This window comes from Boleophthalmus pectinirostris, unplaced genomic scaffold, assembly GCF_026225935.1.
Source record: "Boleophthalmus pectinirostris isolate CB_2022bp ecotype Guang Dong unplaced genomic scaffold, ASM2622593v1 HiC_scaffold_5, whole genome shotgun sequence".
NCBI lineage: Eukaryota > Metazoa > Chordata > Actinopteri > Gobiiformes > Gobiidae > Boleophthalmus > Boleophthalmus pectinirostris.
The window spans coordinates 22,311,347-22,329,425 of NW_026571404.1; the positions used below are offsets into that span (position 1 = coordinate 22,311,347).

General features: G+C 40.2%; 1 protein-coding gene across 3 annotated transcripts; it reads right to left on the minus strand.

The window, feature by feature from the left end:
• Positions 1-344: 344 nt before the first annotated feature.
• On the minus strand, positions 345-18,079 carry peli1b (pellino E3 ubiquitin protein ligase 1b). 3 transcript variants are annotated; one of them, XM_020921087.2, is made up of 7 exons: positions 17,745-18,079; positions 7,176-7,397; positions 4,864-4,993; positions 4,301-4,402; positions 4,025-4,222; positions 3,752-3,940; positions 345-2,656 (listed from the first exon to the last, which is right to left on the minus strand). In XM_020921087.2, exons 2-7 carry the CDS (start codon positions 7,253-7,255, stop codon positions 2,078-2,080), a joined length of 1,278 nt encoding a protein of 425 aa, XP_020776746.1. In that variant the 5' UTR covers positions 7,256-7,397; positions 17,745-18,079; the 3' UTR covers positions 345-2,077. The 3 variants fall into 3 exon arrangements, with proteins under 3 accessions (XP_020776746.1, XP_055018858.1, XP_020776747.1); XM_055162883.1 differs by lacking the exon at positions 17,745-18,079 and adding an exon at positions 17,169-17,196; XM_020921088.2 differs by lacking the exon at positions 17,745-18,079 and adding an exon at positions 14,978-15,030.

Sequence of the window (18,079 nt, forward strand, 5' to 3'; positions counted from 1 at the left end):
AGCTGTAGGTGCTGGGGTTTAGGTACTTAAGAGTTTTTAGAGAGAGTCCGATTAAGTTTAAAGTTTAGATCAACTGAATTTAGATTTTTTTATGACCACAACAACATTGTGTCAAATGTTTTTTTAATTAACAGTTGCTATGTTAATTCTTATTTGTTAGACAGTATTTGATCTGACATGAAGCCATTGTCAATGTTTAGGTAGATCTGAAAAATTGCACATTATTGACTTTCAGACTGAAGAAGAGCCTGGACCTTAGCTGTTGGCAATACTGAACCTACTAAAATCAGAAACAATGCAGTGTAAATTCAATGTAAAATAAATGAAACCATGACTCCAATTAATTCACTTTTTACACTTTATTATTTAAAGTTGTTACAAAAGTGTATGCTTCAAACATTCTTTTGCCTGTAAGCACAAGAAGAGGAGGGACAGTGCAGGAGCAGGTGGACTATGGCAGGACAGATAGAGACAGACATGGACAGAACAGTACAGTGAAGAAGCCCTTTATCATGTGCCTTCTCCACAAAACAAACAAAAGCACTGACCTTTGTGGAGGTATCCTCATTAGACCTTAGTTATATCTGTATGTGATTATTCAGATGGGCGTTACGTTTCTCCCTGAGGTGAGCTGTGTGTTGCAGTCCGAGTAAAAGGAAGACCTTGGTGAAAACTGTGTGGACAGACAAACATTCAAACGATCTTCATTGATGTATGTAGCCTAAAATGCACACTCCAGCTGGCTGTGAACATGTGACCTACTAGGAGGTAAAGGCTGTTTTGGAGGGAAGGCTTCTACAGTGCGTGTCTCAGTTCTATGCACCTGATCTTGTTAACAAGCATGCAAAATATCAAGACTGCTACAACTTTTAAAAGGTGTTGGTGTTCTCGTTTCTGCCAAATAATCAAATTACTATTATGTCTAAAATAATTTTTATTGTTAAAATTGTTTTGCACTCCCAAAGTGTGACTTGATGGTCCATATACATTCACTCCACACTGATAGGCTACATCTGTAGCCACAGCTGCCCTGGGGCAGACTGACTGAATTGAGGCTGTGAACGCAGCAGTCCTGACATTTTGTATTTTGTGATGAGCAGCTTGTTTCATTTGAGACAAATTTGCATATAGACTGAAAACATGTTTCCATGTTCAAAGTAAGTGTGTCTACTATTTTATGGCCATTGGAGTCTTCTAATATAGTATTAGTGCAAATATGATCAAAAACAGCTAGTGTCTGAATGCTGCTGTTATTACTGGGGAAGGGCACTATCAGATCTGGCTTGGCTTGATTAGGGTTTATTTAGGTTTGCAAGCCACAATTTTCAACTGAAAAAAGCAAGGATCTGCCTCCATATCAGTGTGATCTTGATGTTTATAATAGTCTTGCTACTTATCTGCATTGTTGTGGCTGATCTGTTATAACATTCACTTATCCACACAAAGTTTCTTCTTTAAAGGGCTGGCTGCTTACACAGATGCCTTATTTTCCCATAATGCTTTGGGGAGATTCCCAAATGTATTGCTTTGAATGTGAAAAGGCCAATGATGCTTGCTTCCTAATGAGAGGAAAGTCAAACTGAAGAGGTTACACACAATACAAAGTCACACCCGAGATAGGACAGGGAATAAATACGACACAGGTCTCAGATCAGTGGATACGGGACAGACAAACATAGAAACATGATCCTCAGACCAAACACACACCATCTACTTTCAAATCCTCAAGGTCTGAGGGATAAAGGCTGTTCTCTGGATCATAAATAAACATCAGCTCTGACACAGGTACACAGGGAAATATTGCAACAGGAACATAAACACTGTATGTTTGCCCTACAGATGTACAGATGAATACTGTTAAATGAAACATCATTTTACGCAGCAGTGTTCTTGGTTTGGTTTCTGTGTCTGGTTTCATGAAAATATAGACATCTTTTCTTGTCATGTGTGAAAAAGCAATACAAAGGTCACTTAAAAATGAGAGACAAAATGTCATTTTCTGTTACTGCAGAAAAAGCCTTTAATCACACAGTTAGTGTTAAAGCGGTCACTGCCGCATGCTCCTCCCACACAGCCATTAGTCCAGAGGTCCCTGGAAGATGAGTCTAACGTAGCCCTGTTCCCCGCTCAGCTGCTGCGCACAGAACGGGCAGGCTGCATGGAAAGTGTGCGTGCCGTGGGGCAGAGGGATCTGGCTCCAGAAGGACGCTGTCTTCTCAGAGCAAACATGGCCGCAAGGGTTAAAGGCGTGAGTGGGCGGAGCAGCATCCACGTAGAAGCCTGCCTCACAGCCCAACCAAAGCGGGACATAAGGACCCTTGGCCCGGCACATGGGGCACTCTCGGAGGCGGCCCTCTCGCCCGTCCCGCTCCTCAAGATGGCCGCCCCAGCTGTGATAGCCATGCACATGGCCGCACTGCAGATAGACCCAGGGCTGCTTCTCATCAGGAGTGTCCTTGCGTCGCATGGAGGGAAAGGCAAGAGTGTTGAAGCCCACAGGACATTGTGGACGTGCTGCATTGATCTCTTGTCGTAGCGCCTCCAAGTGTTTGAGTGTGGGAGTGCGTGCCAGTCCTTCAGCTGTTCTCCACAACAGCGTTGCACCACACAAGTCAATAAGGGAACCATCCACCAGCTCCTGGCTCTCAGTCTCCACCTAAAGGACACAAATACAGGGTTCTAGGTAGTAGCTTAAATTAAACCACACTAGGTGGCAGTGTAACACAGAATTTTATACATGACATGGCCCAAACTTTTGCCATACATAACTATAAGGAAGTGCCCTGTGGCAATCGTAAAATTAAGCCCAAAATTTAACATGGCTACTATATAGGTCAGTCAGACGTTGTAACACACAGCACAATGCAGCAGAACAAACTACAGAAACTTTTTGACTAAAGTTTTTCCAACAAGAATTGTTTTAATTTGGTTGCAAATTCTTGACCTTAACACCCACTAAAATCATTACAGGCTTACAGACATCATTCATTTTCAAGCAGAAAGTGTGTTTACTGTGAAAACTGGTACTAACTCAAAATAATCTCATGAGTGAAGGCCTATTAAGCCTTGCATTATCTGCAACTGCCACTGTGCAGTCAATAAAACTGAATAGTCCCATGAAGCTCAATTGACCATACATAATTATACCAGGCTTTCCTCCTCTGCTAAGTATCTAAATTGTCAATCAACTGTAAAATATGAATAGGTTTTAATAGTGCCACATAATCCACACATGGCTCCTCTTGATAGCATAATGTGCAGTGACTGAGAGCAGTGCTGAGGAGACAGAGGAGCAGGTGGGACTAGTGATAACAGCATGGATTTATTCAGTGGGAAAGAAACAGTCTCAGTCCTCTGACACAGAACCAGCTGTCCAGAGTACTTAAGGTGTGAGCGCCCTCTGCTGGCTTTGATGGAGCAGTGTTTCAACCTGAATGACAAAGACCTTGGTCACACTACAGATACACCATTGTATTAACCCTTGAGGAGTTTTATCTCAAGAATTAATGTTGTGGTTTATGTTTTGGTGTATAAGCTTCCTGGAGACTCGATATATCAGGAACAACCAAGTGCATAATAATGAAAGTAAATAATTTGGCACACACTGCAATGGGATAAAGCAATGTGGAGATGTCTTGCCCAGGAACAGAAGAAAAGGTGAGGTTTAAACTCTGGGTATTTGTATTGTGCCACTGTCAGCCTAAGCAAATAGAAATAAGAATAAAAGAGAAAAGTGAAATACTAGTCTCACCATCTTTCCTCTCTGCTGTGCTGAGCGCGTCTCTCTCAGTGTGAACACATTTCCACAGACAGAGATCTCTCTCCAGACGCCAGGCTTAGAGTCCTGACTGAAGCCATTACGAGGGTGCATGACTAACACACCGTTTGTGGTCAGTCCATCCATTTGACCGTCTGGTGTCTTCCACTTAGCAGCTTTCTCCTAAAAACAAGAAGTAGGGGATAACAGTTTCATCTGAGACATATGCTGAAATATTTCTGAACTAATCATCAAGTAATAACTAACCCCGAGGAAGATGTTCTTGGAGGAGTCGAAGCCCGCGGCGTAGATGCGGGCGTTGTAAGGCGGTGTGCGCTGGCACATGATACGACAGGCAAATCTGGAGATGGTGCTTTGGACTGACTGAGTGTCTGCGTTACTCTGACTGCCCGCGATAGTGTCCGTCACCACAAAGTCTATGGGGCTCTCTGTGGATCGTCCAATCTGAAACAACATGACATAAAGTAATGAGTTAAACATAAAACACATAATCTATGCACTACTCAAGGAAGTGTTTGTCACCTGGAACATGTCTGTATTGCTGTCATGTGTGTACTCCACCACCACCGTCTGGGCTCGGGACAGGGTGTAGGAAATGCTGTGCTGGTCTTTGTTGCTTATGGCCTGCGGAATAAGAAAAGGTTAATATTGTTGGGGATTAAATAGTCAAAAACTCAGGAAAATTTGACATCTGTTGAATGACTTACAAAAAACAACAGACAAAGGAAGGGTGGAGTTAGTTCCTGTAGTTCTTCACTTTTAACATCTTTTAGGTCAGTTAGGACCACCCACAGGACAGTGAGTGAGGGACAATCACTCTTCCAGACTATTTCAATTTAAGTAGCTAAAGCTTGATTTATGGGTACAAGTGAATATTTCCAGATAATCCATTAAACACCAGTGTTGTTAAAAATAACAGCCACTTTCTTTTTCCTATTCCTTACTTAACAAAGACAGTGTGACATATCTATTGTATCACAAACTAGAAACAGTGGCTGCAATATAATAATTCTACGCAAAGCTTCTTAGAAACACAAGCTCTTTTCTAGTTCCTATTGGAGTGTGCGGGTAGCCGTGTGGGTCACCTTGGCTGCTTGTGGGGAGCAGGCGACGTGGACTGTGCTGGGCTTCACTCCATTTGCTTTGGGTCTTTTACATAGTGCAAAACGACTCTTGCGTCTGCCGCGGTCCCCGTTCGGCAGTGACCCATTGTACCTGCAAAGACAGACAAAAACACTAGTGTTATAAGCAACTGTACAAGAAAGAAGGTCACTGTGGAACAGGCCCTGAGCGTTATGTGTGGGACCCACACAATGCTCCCACGATACTTTTCTCAAATGTGTTTTACAAAAGCACGTCGTCATAAACAACACAGGGGCCCAAACATAAGCCCAGAGAAAATAAACATGCACAAAGTGGCATTTAGGGCGATGGAGACGTGGGGATAAATAGGCCTTTCCTCACACAGAAGGAAGCTCTGTGACGTGAACCACAGTCGCACTATAACACTTTGTCTCTGAGGGTGTCACTGAATAACCCAGTGCCAACACAAGGAAGCTAAGATTAATGGTCTCTATGAACAGAAATGATGAACAATAAAGCTTTTAGAATCAAAGCTTGTAATTCCTTATCACTGAGCTAACCCAGGCTAAAACTTGAACTAGACTTGTATTAAATGTCTTTTGAAATACAACTCTATCTGTACCATCATATGCTCTTTCAAACTGCAAGACAGTGTAAGCTGCAAGGCCGTCCAGCCGGCAGCTAAATGTTTGTGTTTGCTTGGTGAGAGAGCAGATCTGTGGGGATCAGACGAGTGCTCGGAGGGTTTACGAGTAACCATGGTGAGCAAGCAGGGCTGCGTCAACGTTTGGGACCAGTAACCATGGCAAGAGCGTCACCATAGAGAAGTTTAGGCCTTATTCGGAGAGAGGGCAGAGCGAGGCATTGGAAACAAATCAAAGTATTGCTGGCAGCACAAAGTCAGGGTCCCATGAGTGTGTGCAAGTGTATACATGTATCCAAGTATATCTAGTGTGTGTTGTGTAAATGGTTGCTGACCCGAGTGGGGAAAAACCTGGTCAAGGCAGGCTGAGACACAACTTTAATAGCACTCAGTTAGGCAACAAGCAGTGTGCTCCCTGCAAACAGTAGTAAAATAATGTTGGGCATACGTCAGTGGCTGACCAACTAATGGTAAGACTATAAAACGTATAAAGACAGGTTGTGTGGATAATTGCTGCAATATGACTCACTGTAGTATGTGAGCATCAGGGGGGCGAGAGAACGCTTGAGTCCAAAAGTTACTGTTATATCAGAAACAAACAGTGTAGTTTTGCACATGATGCACTAATTTGAAGATAACAAAACAAAGTACTGTTTGTTGACAGAAATGTCCTGCCTGTAACTGATAATAATTGAGGGCTTCACACAACACAAGTCAAAGCCCTTTCCTTCCTGAAGTACAAGAGGCCAAATGTCGAAATACCTGCAGTAAGCACTAGAAAAGTTATATTCAATATGCACTCTTTAACACACTTTAATATTTCCTCTGACTTACAAGATTTGGGCATCACAGGAATAGCTACTATCCTGATGTAAAAGCTGAGAACAGCAGCTGGGGTCTCCCCTATAAAACTATGGAGCTGTTCATGGCATTTTTCCACTGAGCAAAATTTCCACGCTCATGTCCCACAGTGCAGCTGTGGAACAGCACATCAAAACAAACTGTGAGTCAGATTTTGAAGCACCAGAGGAACTGAAAAGTGTCAATCTAATGTGTGTGTGTATATAACATGGTTTAAGGTTCAGGTATGGCTTAAAATAGGTTCCGCTTAGGATTTAGGTAAAGGCTAGCGAATATGATTATGTTATCAGTTTCCAGTAAGTCAATGTAAATAAGCTTGAAAACCCATGTGAATGTGTGTGTGTGTGTCTTTCCGACTGGTGCATTCCTCGCTGGAGAGGGGCGGGGCAGGGAGTGGAATAGGCCTTTGGGGACTGCACAGGAGATAGACAGTTAAAGGAAGTACTTGAGCATCATGTGAGAGCCGGGGGTGTGTACGACTTCTATGACTTCCACACACTTATGACATGAGGGGAGGGGGTGTTATAAAACTACAGCACCCCAAATCCAACCTACCCCAAAATTTTAAAAAAGTTCTACTGCATCAAGAAAGTCACCTTCCCTAAATATACTGCCAAGACTGTGACAACACACATTAAAATCAGTCTGCGTTCTGTTTCAACTATAAAAAATGTTTTAACTTGGTTTGACTTAGAATCTAATGAATCAATCACTCAGTTACTTGTTGTGGTGTGTTAATTGTGTGTAATTGTCCAAATGGTGCCCAACAGTAATGAACTTCCAGAGCTAATCATCAAATGAGCCTCTTACCCAAGCACAAGGAGCTCCCCGTACTTGACTGGCACTTTGGTGGAGGCGGTGGTGGAGATGGTGTCCTCTGGGGAGTACATCGGGACGAGCCTCTAGAGGGACGGAACAGGAAGAGCAGGAGCTGCCTCAGGGAGGGGGCACGAAGGGCACAGGGGGCAGAGGGGGAGAGGAAGAGGGGGAGGGTCAGCTCAGCCTCAGCTCATGCCTCATACTGGTCCTGCCCTGTAAAGTGACAAAGACAGGATTACCACCAGATTAGTCACTCCACACAGTTACACTAAGTGGAAATTATAGGCTTCAGATACAGTTGCGGCCAACTGAAATGTAACCAGAATAGACTTTAAAGTACAAGTACACAAAATATCTTTTTAGTAGTAGTAGTTAGGCAAGGTCTGCTAGATATTCAGATTTTTGCAATGTATTAAACTTCAATCAACATGCTCCACTGCTAATATGCAAGGTCATTTTAAATTATTTTGATGAGGCAACACTACCGTTTTATTTTCAATAATTAAACAACTTAACTGTAAGTTTACATTAATTTAAATCTGAATAAAACTGAGAGTGAATAATACTAAGGGTTTCCAGGGCGGCACATCAGAGTGTATCCTGCATTTAAAGTGAGTGCACACATCACAGCTCTTTCCACATTTATAGGTATAAACCATCTTGTGTTCTGTTTTATAGCATTAATTAACACATAGGTTTATATTTAGCATCGCACCACAACTTCAGTGGAGTGGTGTGAGCAGTAAACTCTGCACTCATGTGATGTGAGGCAGGAGTGTTAATGTGTAACAGAGGAGATAGTTAGATAAATGTATTTATGTTAGAACACAGTACACCTCACAGGTTAAAAGACAGTAGGCCAGTACTCTAGTCATGTGGATATGTTTTATTGGTTAATTATATTTTGGCCATGAATAAAATGCCCTTTGAAGCTAATAATAGAGCCATAAGGAAACACATAAACATTTACTGAAGTAGCTTTAATTCAAGTTAATAACTTTTTGTTTTTATTTAGTTTTTTTCTTCTTCCCATTTTGTTACTATCTTATACAGATAAATGGGTGGATTTAATAATACTTTCTGCAGTAAAACATATTTGGCTGCAAACATTGAAGCTCGGATCAATTAAAGTCAATTTCAAGCCTCCAGCAGCACTGTTTTTACAAATAAGCTCTTCAGATTAAAATTAAATTTTCAATTCCTAGGTTATATCACTGCCCGTTCTAAGTAAAGGTGATCGGACATACACCACCCTGCTTTTCACACAGTTCATTGAAGTAGTGTATAATTAATAGATGTTTGTTTTGGGACAAGCTGCCAGAAGCTCAATAAAACTAATTGCTAACAGACACACACGCACAGCTTTCAACATGTTCTTATCTTGTCTGAGATTATATGTAAAAATAACATTGCTTATAATTATAATAAAGTCAATGCAACTTGTTGCATGGACAATCACTTGAACTCCCGATAGCCTCATAAATGCCCCACAAGTACAGCACTCCCGCAGGTGTGTGTGACTGATCCTGACTAAGCTCTCGGCCTACGACACACAGTTCAAGGTGGACTTGTGCCAACTGTTGCTAAGCTCCTGAAATACACAAGATTGAAACACAATAGACGCCACGCTCAAAAGAGGACGGAGCTCTGAGAAAGGTTTACGGCGAGAAGGCACGGACCGAACACCACACCTGCTGTTTTCCCCGACCACAGTAGAACAACAGACGAGCGGCGAATGTGCGTGAAATTATATACATGCAAACACAGGAAGCACCGGATCACAAGAACAAATCAGGCTGTCAGACTGGGGAGAAAAGGATGGTCAGCTTTACCATATGTCAGAAAAATTGACATTCTTCTATCAATTTAAAGCCTAAGCTGAAACCTGTGCATAATAATGTCAAGAACCTCTTACGGTTTGCGCATCACTGTGAATGTCACTCATTCAGAAAGGTTGAGGTTGACCATTTGGAATGTGCATTTGGAAAAGCGCAAATGTTTGAGCCTAAAGCTGCAACAGAGAAGGCTTCATCAACAAAATAGCATATTGTCACAGAGAGGGTTTAGCACATATTACCTCCTAACATTAAATGCTACTCTTGTAAAATAATCTAACAAACAAATTGGAGTCCTGTAGTGGTTAATAACTACCTTTTACTGGAGATGGGAAATTCCAGGGCTGAAATCAGATAAGTGATTCTAGTGAAGTTCTAAGTGTTGTTTAAAAACTCAGTAGAGCACTTCCTGTATTACCACATGACATCACAACGTGGAACAGAGTTTTCTGCTTCTGCCTAAATATGCAGGATTTGTGTGTGTTAAGCATGTGTGAATGAAACAAAATTAAACATATAATAGCATTATATTGGCCCTTCAGCACATATGCAAGGCCTGTAAATCCTGTTACTTTTTGAGCTAAACATGCCTACTGTTTTGTAGGCCTAATATTATGGTAGCTAAATGCCAATAAACCAATGTAAAAATACACTGTTTTGCAGAGCTCAACATCTCTTTTTCAAACATATGTCTTGTTTACATTACTATAATGATCAACAAAAGATGACCTGAATGTTTTTTTCATCAATGGGGTCAAAGTCTGAGTAATAGCTATCTATAGCAATGGTTTTACTTCAGGCACTAGTGAACAAAATGGGTCAGAAGACGTCAACAAGTCTACCACGGTCAACACAAGACTCCCATGTTAAACTGTATATGCCTATATGTGTAAAAAAACAACAACATGCAGGTAGAGGTGTGCACAGCTGAGAGTGGCTGCTGCAGGCATGAAGACTTCAACCTGTGGCTCATGTGTCAGTTACAATAGCTTCACTAACAATACTCCACACAAACCAGACTCTGTACTACCATGCTGAAGTTGTCCCGTGGGACTTCAAACCCAATTTCCCACACAGAAAGACTAGAAAAGGAGCTTTATGGATTATTTTTACAACATAAAAGAATAATTGTAGTGGTTTTACTTCAGAATATGGAACTAAAATTGGGCTTCAAACAAAAAAAAATTGTATTGTGTATTGTGTATTGCAAATGCAATTGGATTTGCACATAATATATGTTTAAAAATTGGATTCTGTCCAAACTGCTCATTGTAAACCTTTGAGAGAAGACTCAAATATGAACTGATGAACTGAAGAATCACATGCATTTCAGAACATGTTAGAAGTCTATTATTAATTAATTATAGATTAATTATTAATTATAGTTACAACATGTATAAAAATACAATACAGGAAACTTTGTCACTATATTACTTTTATTACCTAAATTGCAGCCTTTGCAATTTAATAATTGCACCAACTCAAATTGTGATTTTGATTTGATTGTGAAAGACTGTGCAGAATTACATTAGCAGCTTTAAAAGGTGTTTCAACAGGACAAAAATTCAGATTAAGAGCAGGAATATAAAAAGTAAAGTTGTAATGACACTGATTGAGATGGAGGATGAGGCTTGGCTCTGGTTCTTCTTGTGGTTGCTGTGATCTCAGTCAGAGTCTTTTATCTCAAAGGTCATGAGACACCTCGCGGCAGATAACAGGACATGAGTGTGTGTTTTCTAGTACAAATAAACCTTTCATGTTTGCCATGTTCATTGGAAGGAAACCTTTAAGACACAATTTCTTAGGTATTTATTATATCTTGAACTTTGCCCAAAATAAGATATACAATTTTCTTTATTCTCAAGTAGAACACTGGAGAGCCAGCCACCATTATGATTATGAACAGTGATGAACAGAATCAATTAAAATAAAGAGTAAACTAAACTTGCTAAACTTGCAAAATAATACAAAATAAATGTAACTTCTACTATTTGGAAACCATGGTGGTCCTAAATTCTCAATCTGAAATGCACAACAAAAGAATTAATCTAAATCTTGTTAAGCAGTAGCCAGACAAGCTCACTCAGCTGACCTAGCAAAAGGTTTTAGCTAAAACATCCCCAACAAACCTTTCTTTGTTAACTACAAAATATCTCACTGTGACAAGCTAGTTACTTTGCAGAGATGTCAAATTTACATTAATTGTATTATTGGAATGGTCTTTATGTTTATATCTAGAACACCATCTATTCAAATGGGTTGTGATTTAGGCCAATAAATTAACAAATGCACCTGTCAAAGTGATGCTAATAAGTGATCAATCTTCAGTGGTAACAGGAGCTGTGTGTGGGGGCAGACTCCAGCACATCAATACATCAAGCATTTAGCTCAGTGACAAACAGCAGCTGCTGCAGAGAGATGCAGACGGCTCACACCAAAACTAGCCCATTTATGCTGATTCACATTTCAACGCAAGATCACATTTTTTATTTACTTATTTTGTTTTTATTTCATGATCCTAATTAGGACAAAAGTATCAAGATCACAATATTGGTCAAGACAATAATCTATATTGCAAAATTTCACCCTTCAAATTATTGAGTTAGAAAGTATATTAAAATATCACGTAATAACATTGATATCATAGTACTAAATGGTGATTTCGCATATTACAATATTTTCCAATACTGCACAGCCGTAATACTTGTTGTAAACATATGGCTTTAGAGAACTAGAAGTATCTGCTTCTTCTGAGAGATCACACTTCAGTGTGATTGGCCGTTTACTCAGGACATGATGGAAGTTAACCGATAGGAGGAATGGGTGGGGCAAAATGGATCCCATGAAGCACTGAATCATGATAAAACAATCTGTAAAAAGGTTGTAAATCACAATTCCACATGACCACTCAAAAGAAAAAAAAAATTCCAGTGGCAAAATAAGGATCAGAAGTTCCTCAGTAAACCATGTGGTAGACTACAATAGGTCACTGTTAATAGACCATTTGTTATCGATGATTTAGGACAAAAACAAAAACATAAATTATTCATAAAGCAGTCATTTAGCCTCAGCCACAAGGACAGAGACACAGCATTCACACGACAGGCTGCTGCTGTGCCTTTATTGTGCTTTTCCAAATATGACTAAACACAGGCATAATGCTTCAGATCATGGGGAAGTTTTATGGAAAGCAGAGGAGGTCAGGCCTGACCCTAAACCTCAGCTTTACCAGTGGAGCTCATTTAAAACACGCTTATATCTTAACTGCACTCAATAAAAAGGCTAGACACGTGTTAACCCTGCAAATTATGGTCAAGTTCTTCCGTTGGAGAGTGTGGGAGGCATGCACACATCTGGCTGTTCCAATTCACATGGAGACTAGTAATGTATTCACATAGGCTGGAGTGAGCTCATTTATGGATGCACTTGGGGGTTGGAGTAACGGTAACAGTGTGTGCCAAGAAAAAGATTCATAAAACACAACAGATCATTCTTTATGATATAAAGAGTCTAAGAGATGATCTTTAATCCTTCTATTGCCCCCACATCAAATGCTATGCATAAATCAATACACTTCTACAGTGGAAATCATTATCAAACAAAAGGGAACATTGAAGGTTTTAATTGAGCATTGATATGGGTGAAAAGAATTGACACCAAACAAAAGCTGACCTCTTGGCAACATTTTTCGAGAGGTTTAGTGAAAGGGGAAATGATAAAATCCAAGTCAATAAGACAAAGCGAAGTCCAAGGATGGGCAGACCTTTTGTATTAGTGTCCAATCATGAATTCACTTTTTCCTGCCTTAGGTTTTGACTTTGACCTGTGGATAGGTTCACACATAAACAAAAGACTGGTCAGTGCAGCAGACTCTAGTGAGATTTACAGTGTGTCAGTGTATGTCGATACACAGGAAGTCCCAATTCCCTGCCCACTCACAGGCGTACGCTTGTGCTGCGCTGTGCTCTCTGGACGGGCCGTGTGCACCGCGCCTCTGCTAACATGTAACACAGACACATGTGTGGTCAAACAGAGGAGACAACGATCTACAGTCTGCTTGCAAGTGTTCTCTCATATTCTTTGGAAAAGTATTCTGGAGTTCCAGTCCAGTAGAGCTGTTTGTTTGTGTTCCTTCAGATGTTGGCTTAACCCACAAATGTAATCCTGTTAATTGATTTGAACCATTTTAATGGAATTATGTTTTGACAAATACAGTTGGAGGATATCCATACTGTGATGGTGACTGAGCTATCTGCAGTCCACACAAGCTAGCAGCATTAGCATGTCTAAAGCTTCTGTGCTGAAATAAAAGCTCACATGTAAGTATGCTCTGGCCAAAGCCTGGCTGTGGCAGAAACAGGGGCGGCTGGTAACAAGGGTGATTACAATAATCCATCTGGCCCACAGCCAGACACTTGCCCTGCGGAAGAGTTGCCACAACAATACTCACACTTGTCAGCTATAAACAGTAAGGTCTGAAATATGTGGAGCAGGTCAGCCAGCGGAGCGGGGCATTAGAAACACGATGAGGAATGTAAACCTGAAGAGCACTGTTGACAGCAGATGTGAGGCCATCACACAGACCCTCGCTCTCACCACCAACTTCACTCATGATTCACCTGAGAGCGCAGCAACACTACAAACAAACACCTTTGAAGGCAGCTCTGGTGTCTATAGACATTCCACATTTACAAGGTACAAAGACATGATTTTGAGAAATGTAATATCCTCTCTACCAGATGGGTCATGATGGCTCATTGGTTGGGATGCCTGTCTATATGTGGGACTTTTATGCAGAGTTGCATGTTCTCCTCGAGTCTGGACGGGTTACCTATGGTCTGGACCCCATATTTTCCCCTATCAACCCTAAACAAAATGCTAGTCCCCATCACTCTTGATCCTGCTTTAATATCTGGTACTGCACTGCATTAGTGCGCTGCTCCAGGTCCCCAGAGGCCCTGGCAGAAGGGCGAGTCAAACAAACAAACACAGCAAATTAAAATAATTATGATACAGCATATTTGTTTCCTTTGCTTCAGTCACATGTCCATAGTGTTCTGCATGTCCAGTCTGAGTTCTTTGGAATAAATAAGATTATGGAAAAGTGAAGAGGCAGATTCAAAGCTGTGTCACAGGCCTCACTCAGAGAGACACTGATAAGACCAGAAACAGGACGAACACAGCTCCAGTTACATCCTCATCAATGATTCAGAGACACCAACACAGACCAGAGCATCAGACCACAGCAGACCTACAGTGGACTCACACACCCAAAATGCACATGCATTGAAGTCCCTGCTAATGTGGAAGATAACCTTAAAGCTAAAACACAAACATTAAAACAACAAATTTGTTCATCTTGATGTTAGTGCAAACTGTATATAAAATATTAGTCTTCTTCATGTATTTATCATGATAGTTCTGTTACTATTACTGGCCATAGATATACATTAGGGAAATATAAAACATGTATGCAAATTTAGAAACATTTCACCACAATATTTTAACAAATAAGCTTCAGCATGTCCTGGGGCAGTTGAACAGAGGCGTCTTTCGTTTCCATTTGCTGTGTTACTGATCTTGTAATGATTAGCTTCTGAGGCCACATGAGAGAAGCTAACAGACTAACAGCAAGGAATGTTTAGTGGAAATGACTTTTTTTATGTCCTGTTTTTGTCATTCTGACCATAGAGACACAGATACACAGTAGACTGTTTGTGTAAGGATGTGCGCTGGCCAGTTTCACAGAGGAATCACCAAACGGTTGGGGAATAAAAGAGGAAAAGACAATCAGGCACAAATCACCATCAAAGGAGCCTTGAGAAAGCAATGCTAAACAATTTCCTAAAAATATATATATGTGCCATTCTTCTGACAAGTTTGGTATATTTTAAACATCCAGATCCAATGCATTAACATTTCAGACAGAAAAGACAGAATATGAATTGCTAAACTTACCATTCAAAGTTCAATTGCAGTTTCATCTACGACCCTATGAGCAACCACTGTACGATTTACTCAAGACTGTTAAAAGGAGAAAGTGTGTGAAGGAATGTGAATAAAATGTCAGGAAACCACAGAGATAGTATCAATGTAAAACAAGACGCCTCAGATGTTCTGTCTGCTTTTGATGATTCATCTAAACTGAAGTTCTTTCAATAAAGATGTTGTAACTCAAACTCAAAAGAGCCAATATTATCAAGTGTTTTCCTTCCAGGACCTAGCACTAAGGCTCCTATTCATGATTTGGTCTGGCCAGCCATTACAGTAATAACTTGCCAATTCACTGATGTAACTTCCCCAGCTCAATGGCCACACTATGTTTATTTCCTTTTGGATCTATTATTGGCAGATCCTGAGGAAAAATATATGAAAAGTTATAATTTAGGCCAAACAATATGAGAAATTGATTTAAATAGATAATGGAGTTTTATCTTCATTTTCCTGGCTTCAACATTTTTACTCACTGTAATCAAACGGATATAGACCATCAAAAATGCAAAACGGAAAATCTGATCATATTTTCAGACCAACAACATTATACAAAACGTTGCCTCCTTGAGAGCGATGTTGGAAAAAAGCTGGAGGTTTTATAGGCCTGTTCTCTGTTCTCTCCATACCTCAGAGAAACAGTGTTGTAAAAACGTGCCCACTGTCTGACCCACTTTCCATCACAGACGTAATCTCCTCAAACTTGAGCCTGTTCAGCTGCGGTACAGCGAGCAGAGGACCAGGCAGTGTGCAGGGCAGATCAGCTGTGCCCACATTACACTGGTCTAAAACAACCAGACTTAGACACACAAGCAGAGAGAAGGCTTGGTCTATATTGTCTGTATTGTGGACACAGCTTATGTATTAAATAGATATAGCTAGACCTGTCGTGATAAAAAATTTTGAAGCACGATATATTGCTATAGAGAAATATGATGATAAGCGCTGATACTGACAATACTTTATGCCGCTGACACAAAACAGGATAATCCCAGCAAAACATTTTTCAATAAAGGATCATTAAAAGCCCTGCTGCAACAAATAAATAACAGAAAGTACCAATAATTTGCCATAGAAGTTATTTATTCCACCCTCTACAAAATAGCTAAAATCTTCCCACTATTGCAAAGAAAATTTACACATGAAATATATTGAGCTACAAAAATTATTGTTCCAGCTTTTCATATATTTAAATCAATATAGTAATTATCGTGACAGGCCTAGATATAGCCATTATAAATTCCTTTAGAACAATATTCATTTTGATAGCAGACATTCCCACAGCATTAGCGATGGTTCGTTAATCAATAATCTTTATCTTCAGGTCTCAATATAATCGTAAGAACTAAAAACACTGTGATATTAGTTAGGTTAATTAATTAGTTAATTAGGTTCCTTGTTCCTCGGTCAGTAGCTCAATAGTACACAAAATTCTCTTAAAATAACAGTAATAAAATAGTAATATAGATTTTTTAAAAGTGTGTACCAAGTACAAGAGGCTTAAAATATTAACCATAGTAATAATATACAAAATTACAACAAGACAAAAAAAAAAGGCCATCTTTACAAACAAGCTTGAAGCTGTTAGGATATGAGTTTAAAAATGTGTGCCGACTGATAGCAAGGAAAGCATACACCACGAAACAATATGTAAACAAGTTATTGTCCCTGATGAGCAGAGAACGCATGCAGGCCATGTGTTCCTTGGTCTCTGGGTTGCTAAGGACACAAGCAGCACTTATGGGCCTCCATGAAGTCATCAGAGCTGCTTCTGCACTCTGTCTGACACCCTCGGCTCCGGTTTCCCCCTGAAACTGAGACCAGACCAGGGCCCACAACAGGCAACACACTGTGCTCATGTGCTGCACAAAGCTTAAAAATGTGTTTTTGGTGAAAATTCATGTTCTTCATTTGATTTTAAACCTAAAGAATTTTAAAATGGTATGCGTAACTATTACTGGTACTGGTAAACATTAGCTTTCTAAATGATCATTATTAACTCAAAAAATGTTAAGTGTGCGGCTGTGCACACACATTTTAAGCAGATAAGAGCAATGCATGTTTATAAAGAGTAGGACTACTATTCTATGGGAACATAAGATGAAACATCAAAATTTGATTTTAGATCAGCCTCTGACCCTTTCACATCATCACTTACCAAACTTGCCTGAGCAGTAAGGCGGCCTGAGAGAGAAGTCTGCCGTGAGTGTACGGCGAGCTAGCATCAGATGACAGATAAGATGAATAATGGGAGAACACAGAGATGCCATTAACAAATAATATTCATTTGTCCTAATCCTTTTAAGACAATGACCCTTCACTTTCTCACACAGCCCCCCAGGGACGACTCAGCATGCCTGATAATATTTTATAGTTTACACTAGTGACAATCATGTCACACACATTCTGTTCTGAAGAGGACTTACAGTTTGGCTTATAAATAAAAATGCATGTAGGCTACTAATATGTTACACTTATGAATATGTGCTTTATTGTAACGTTACACAGTAAGTTGGGTGTTCAAACTACAATGTTCATTAACACTGACAATAACTGCTGTGCTCAGTGCTCCAGTGGTGTATTCGTTATAACAAGTTAACAAAGCGATTGCCCATAAGACAAAGCAGGTGATGAGCAGAAACCACTGGCACTGGTCACTACATTAAACGTTATTCTCTCCTCGCGGTAATTACATTATTATTTATTAAAGAAACGTGTATTTGCGTGTACTTACCGCGAACAGACTGGCGGGATCCTTATTCCCAGTGTGTCTGTTGTGATCACTGTCTAGTGTTGTCCCCAGCAGATGGCTTTCGCCGAACTTGCTGAGGCTAGCAAGCTAGCTAACAATTAACCGGTACAAAAACAGATTTTTGTCTTGAATTTATCCGCTGCAAGCTGTCTGACCATAAAAGAAAACAAAGGCGTGCCACGCAAATAGAGAGACCAGATGAAGGTTGAGATATTTGGCTTTGTGTCCTTGTTATTGTAAGTTGTAAATTGTCCCCTTTCAGAAAATATCCAGTGCTTGATTTAAAATGACAGTGTCCGTGGTGCGCTGTCCTTTGT

Bases quoted from the DNA above. Each gene is read 5' to 3' on its own strand.
- peli1b (XM_020921087.2), bottom strand. From the start codon at position 7,255: ATGTACTCCCCAGAGGACACCATCTCCACCACCGCCTCCACCAAAGTG. The intron at 4,994-7,175 runs GTAAGAGGCTCA...CTGTCTTTGCAG, and splicing joins GGGGAGCTCCTTGTGCTTGG to GTACAATGGGTCACTGCCGA. The intron at 2,657-3,751 runs GTGAGACTAGTA...TGTGTCCTTTAG, and splicing joins CACAGCAGAGAGGAAAGATG to GTGGAGACTGAGAGCCAGGA.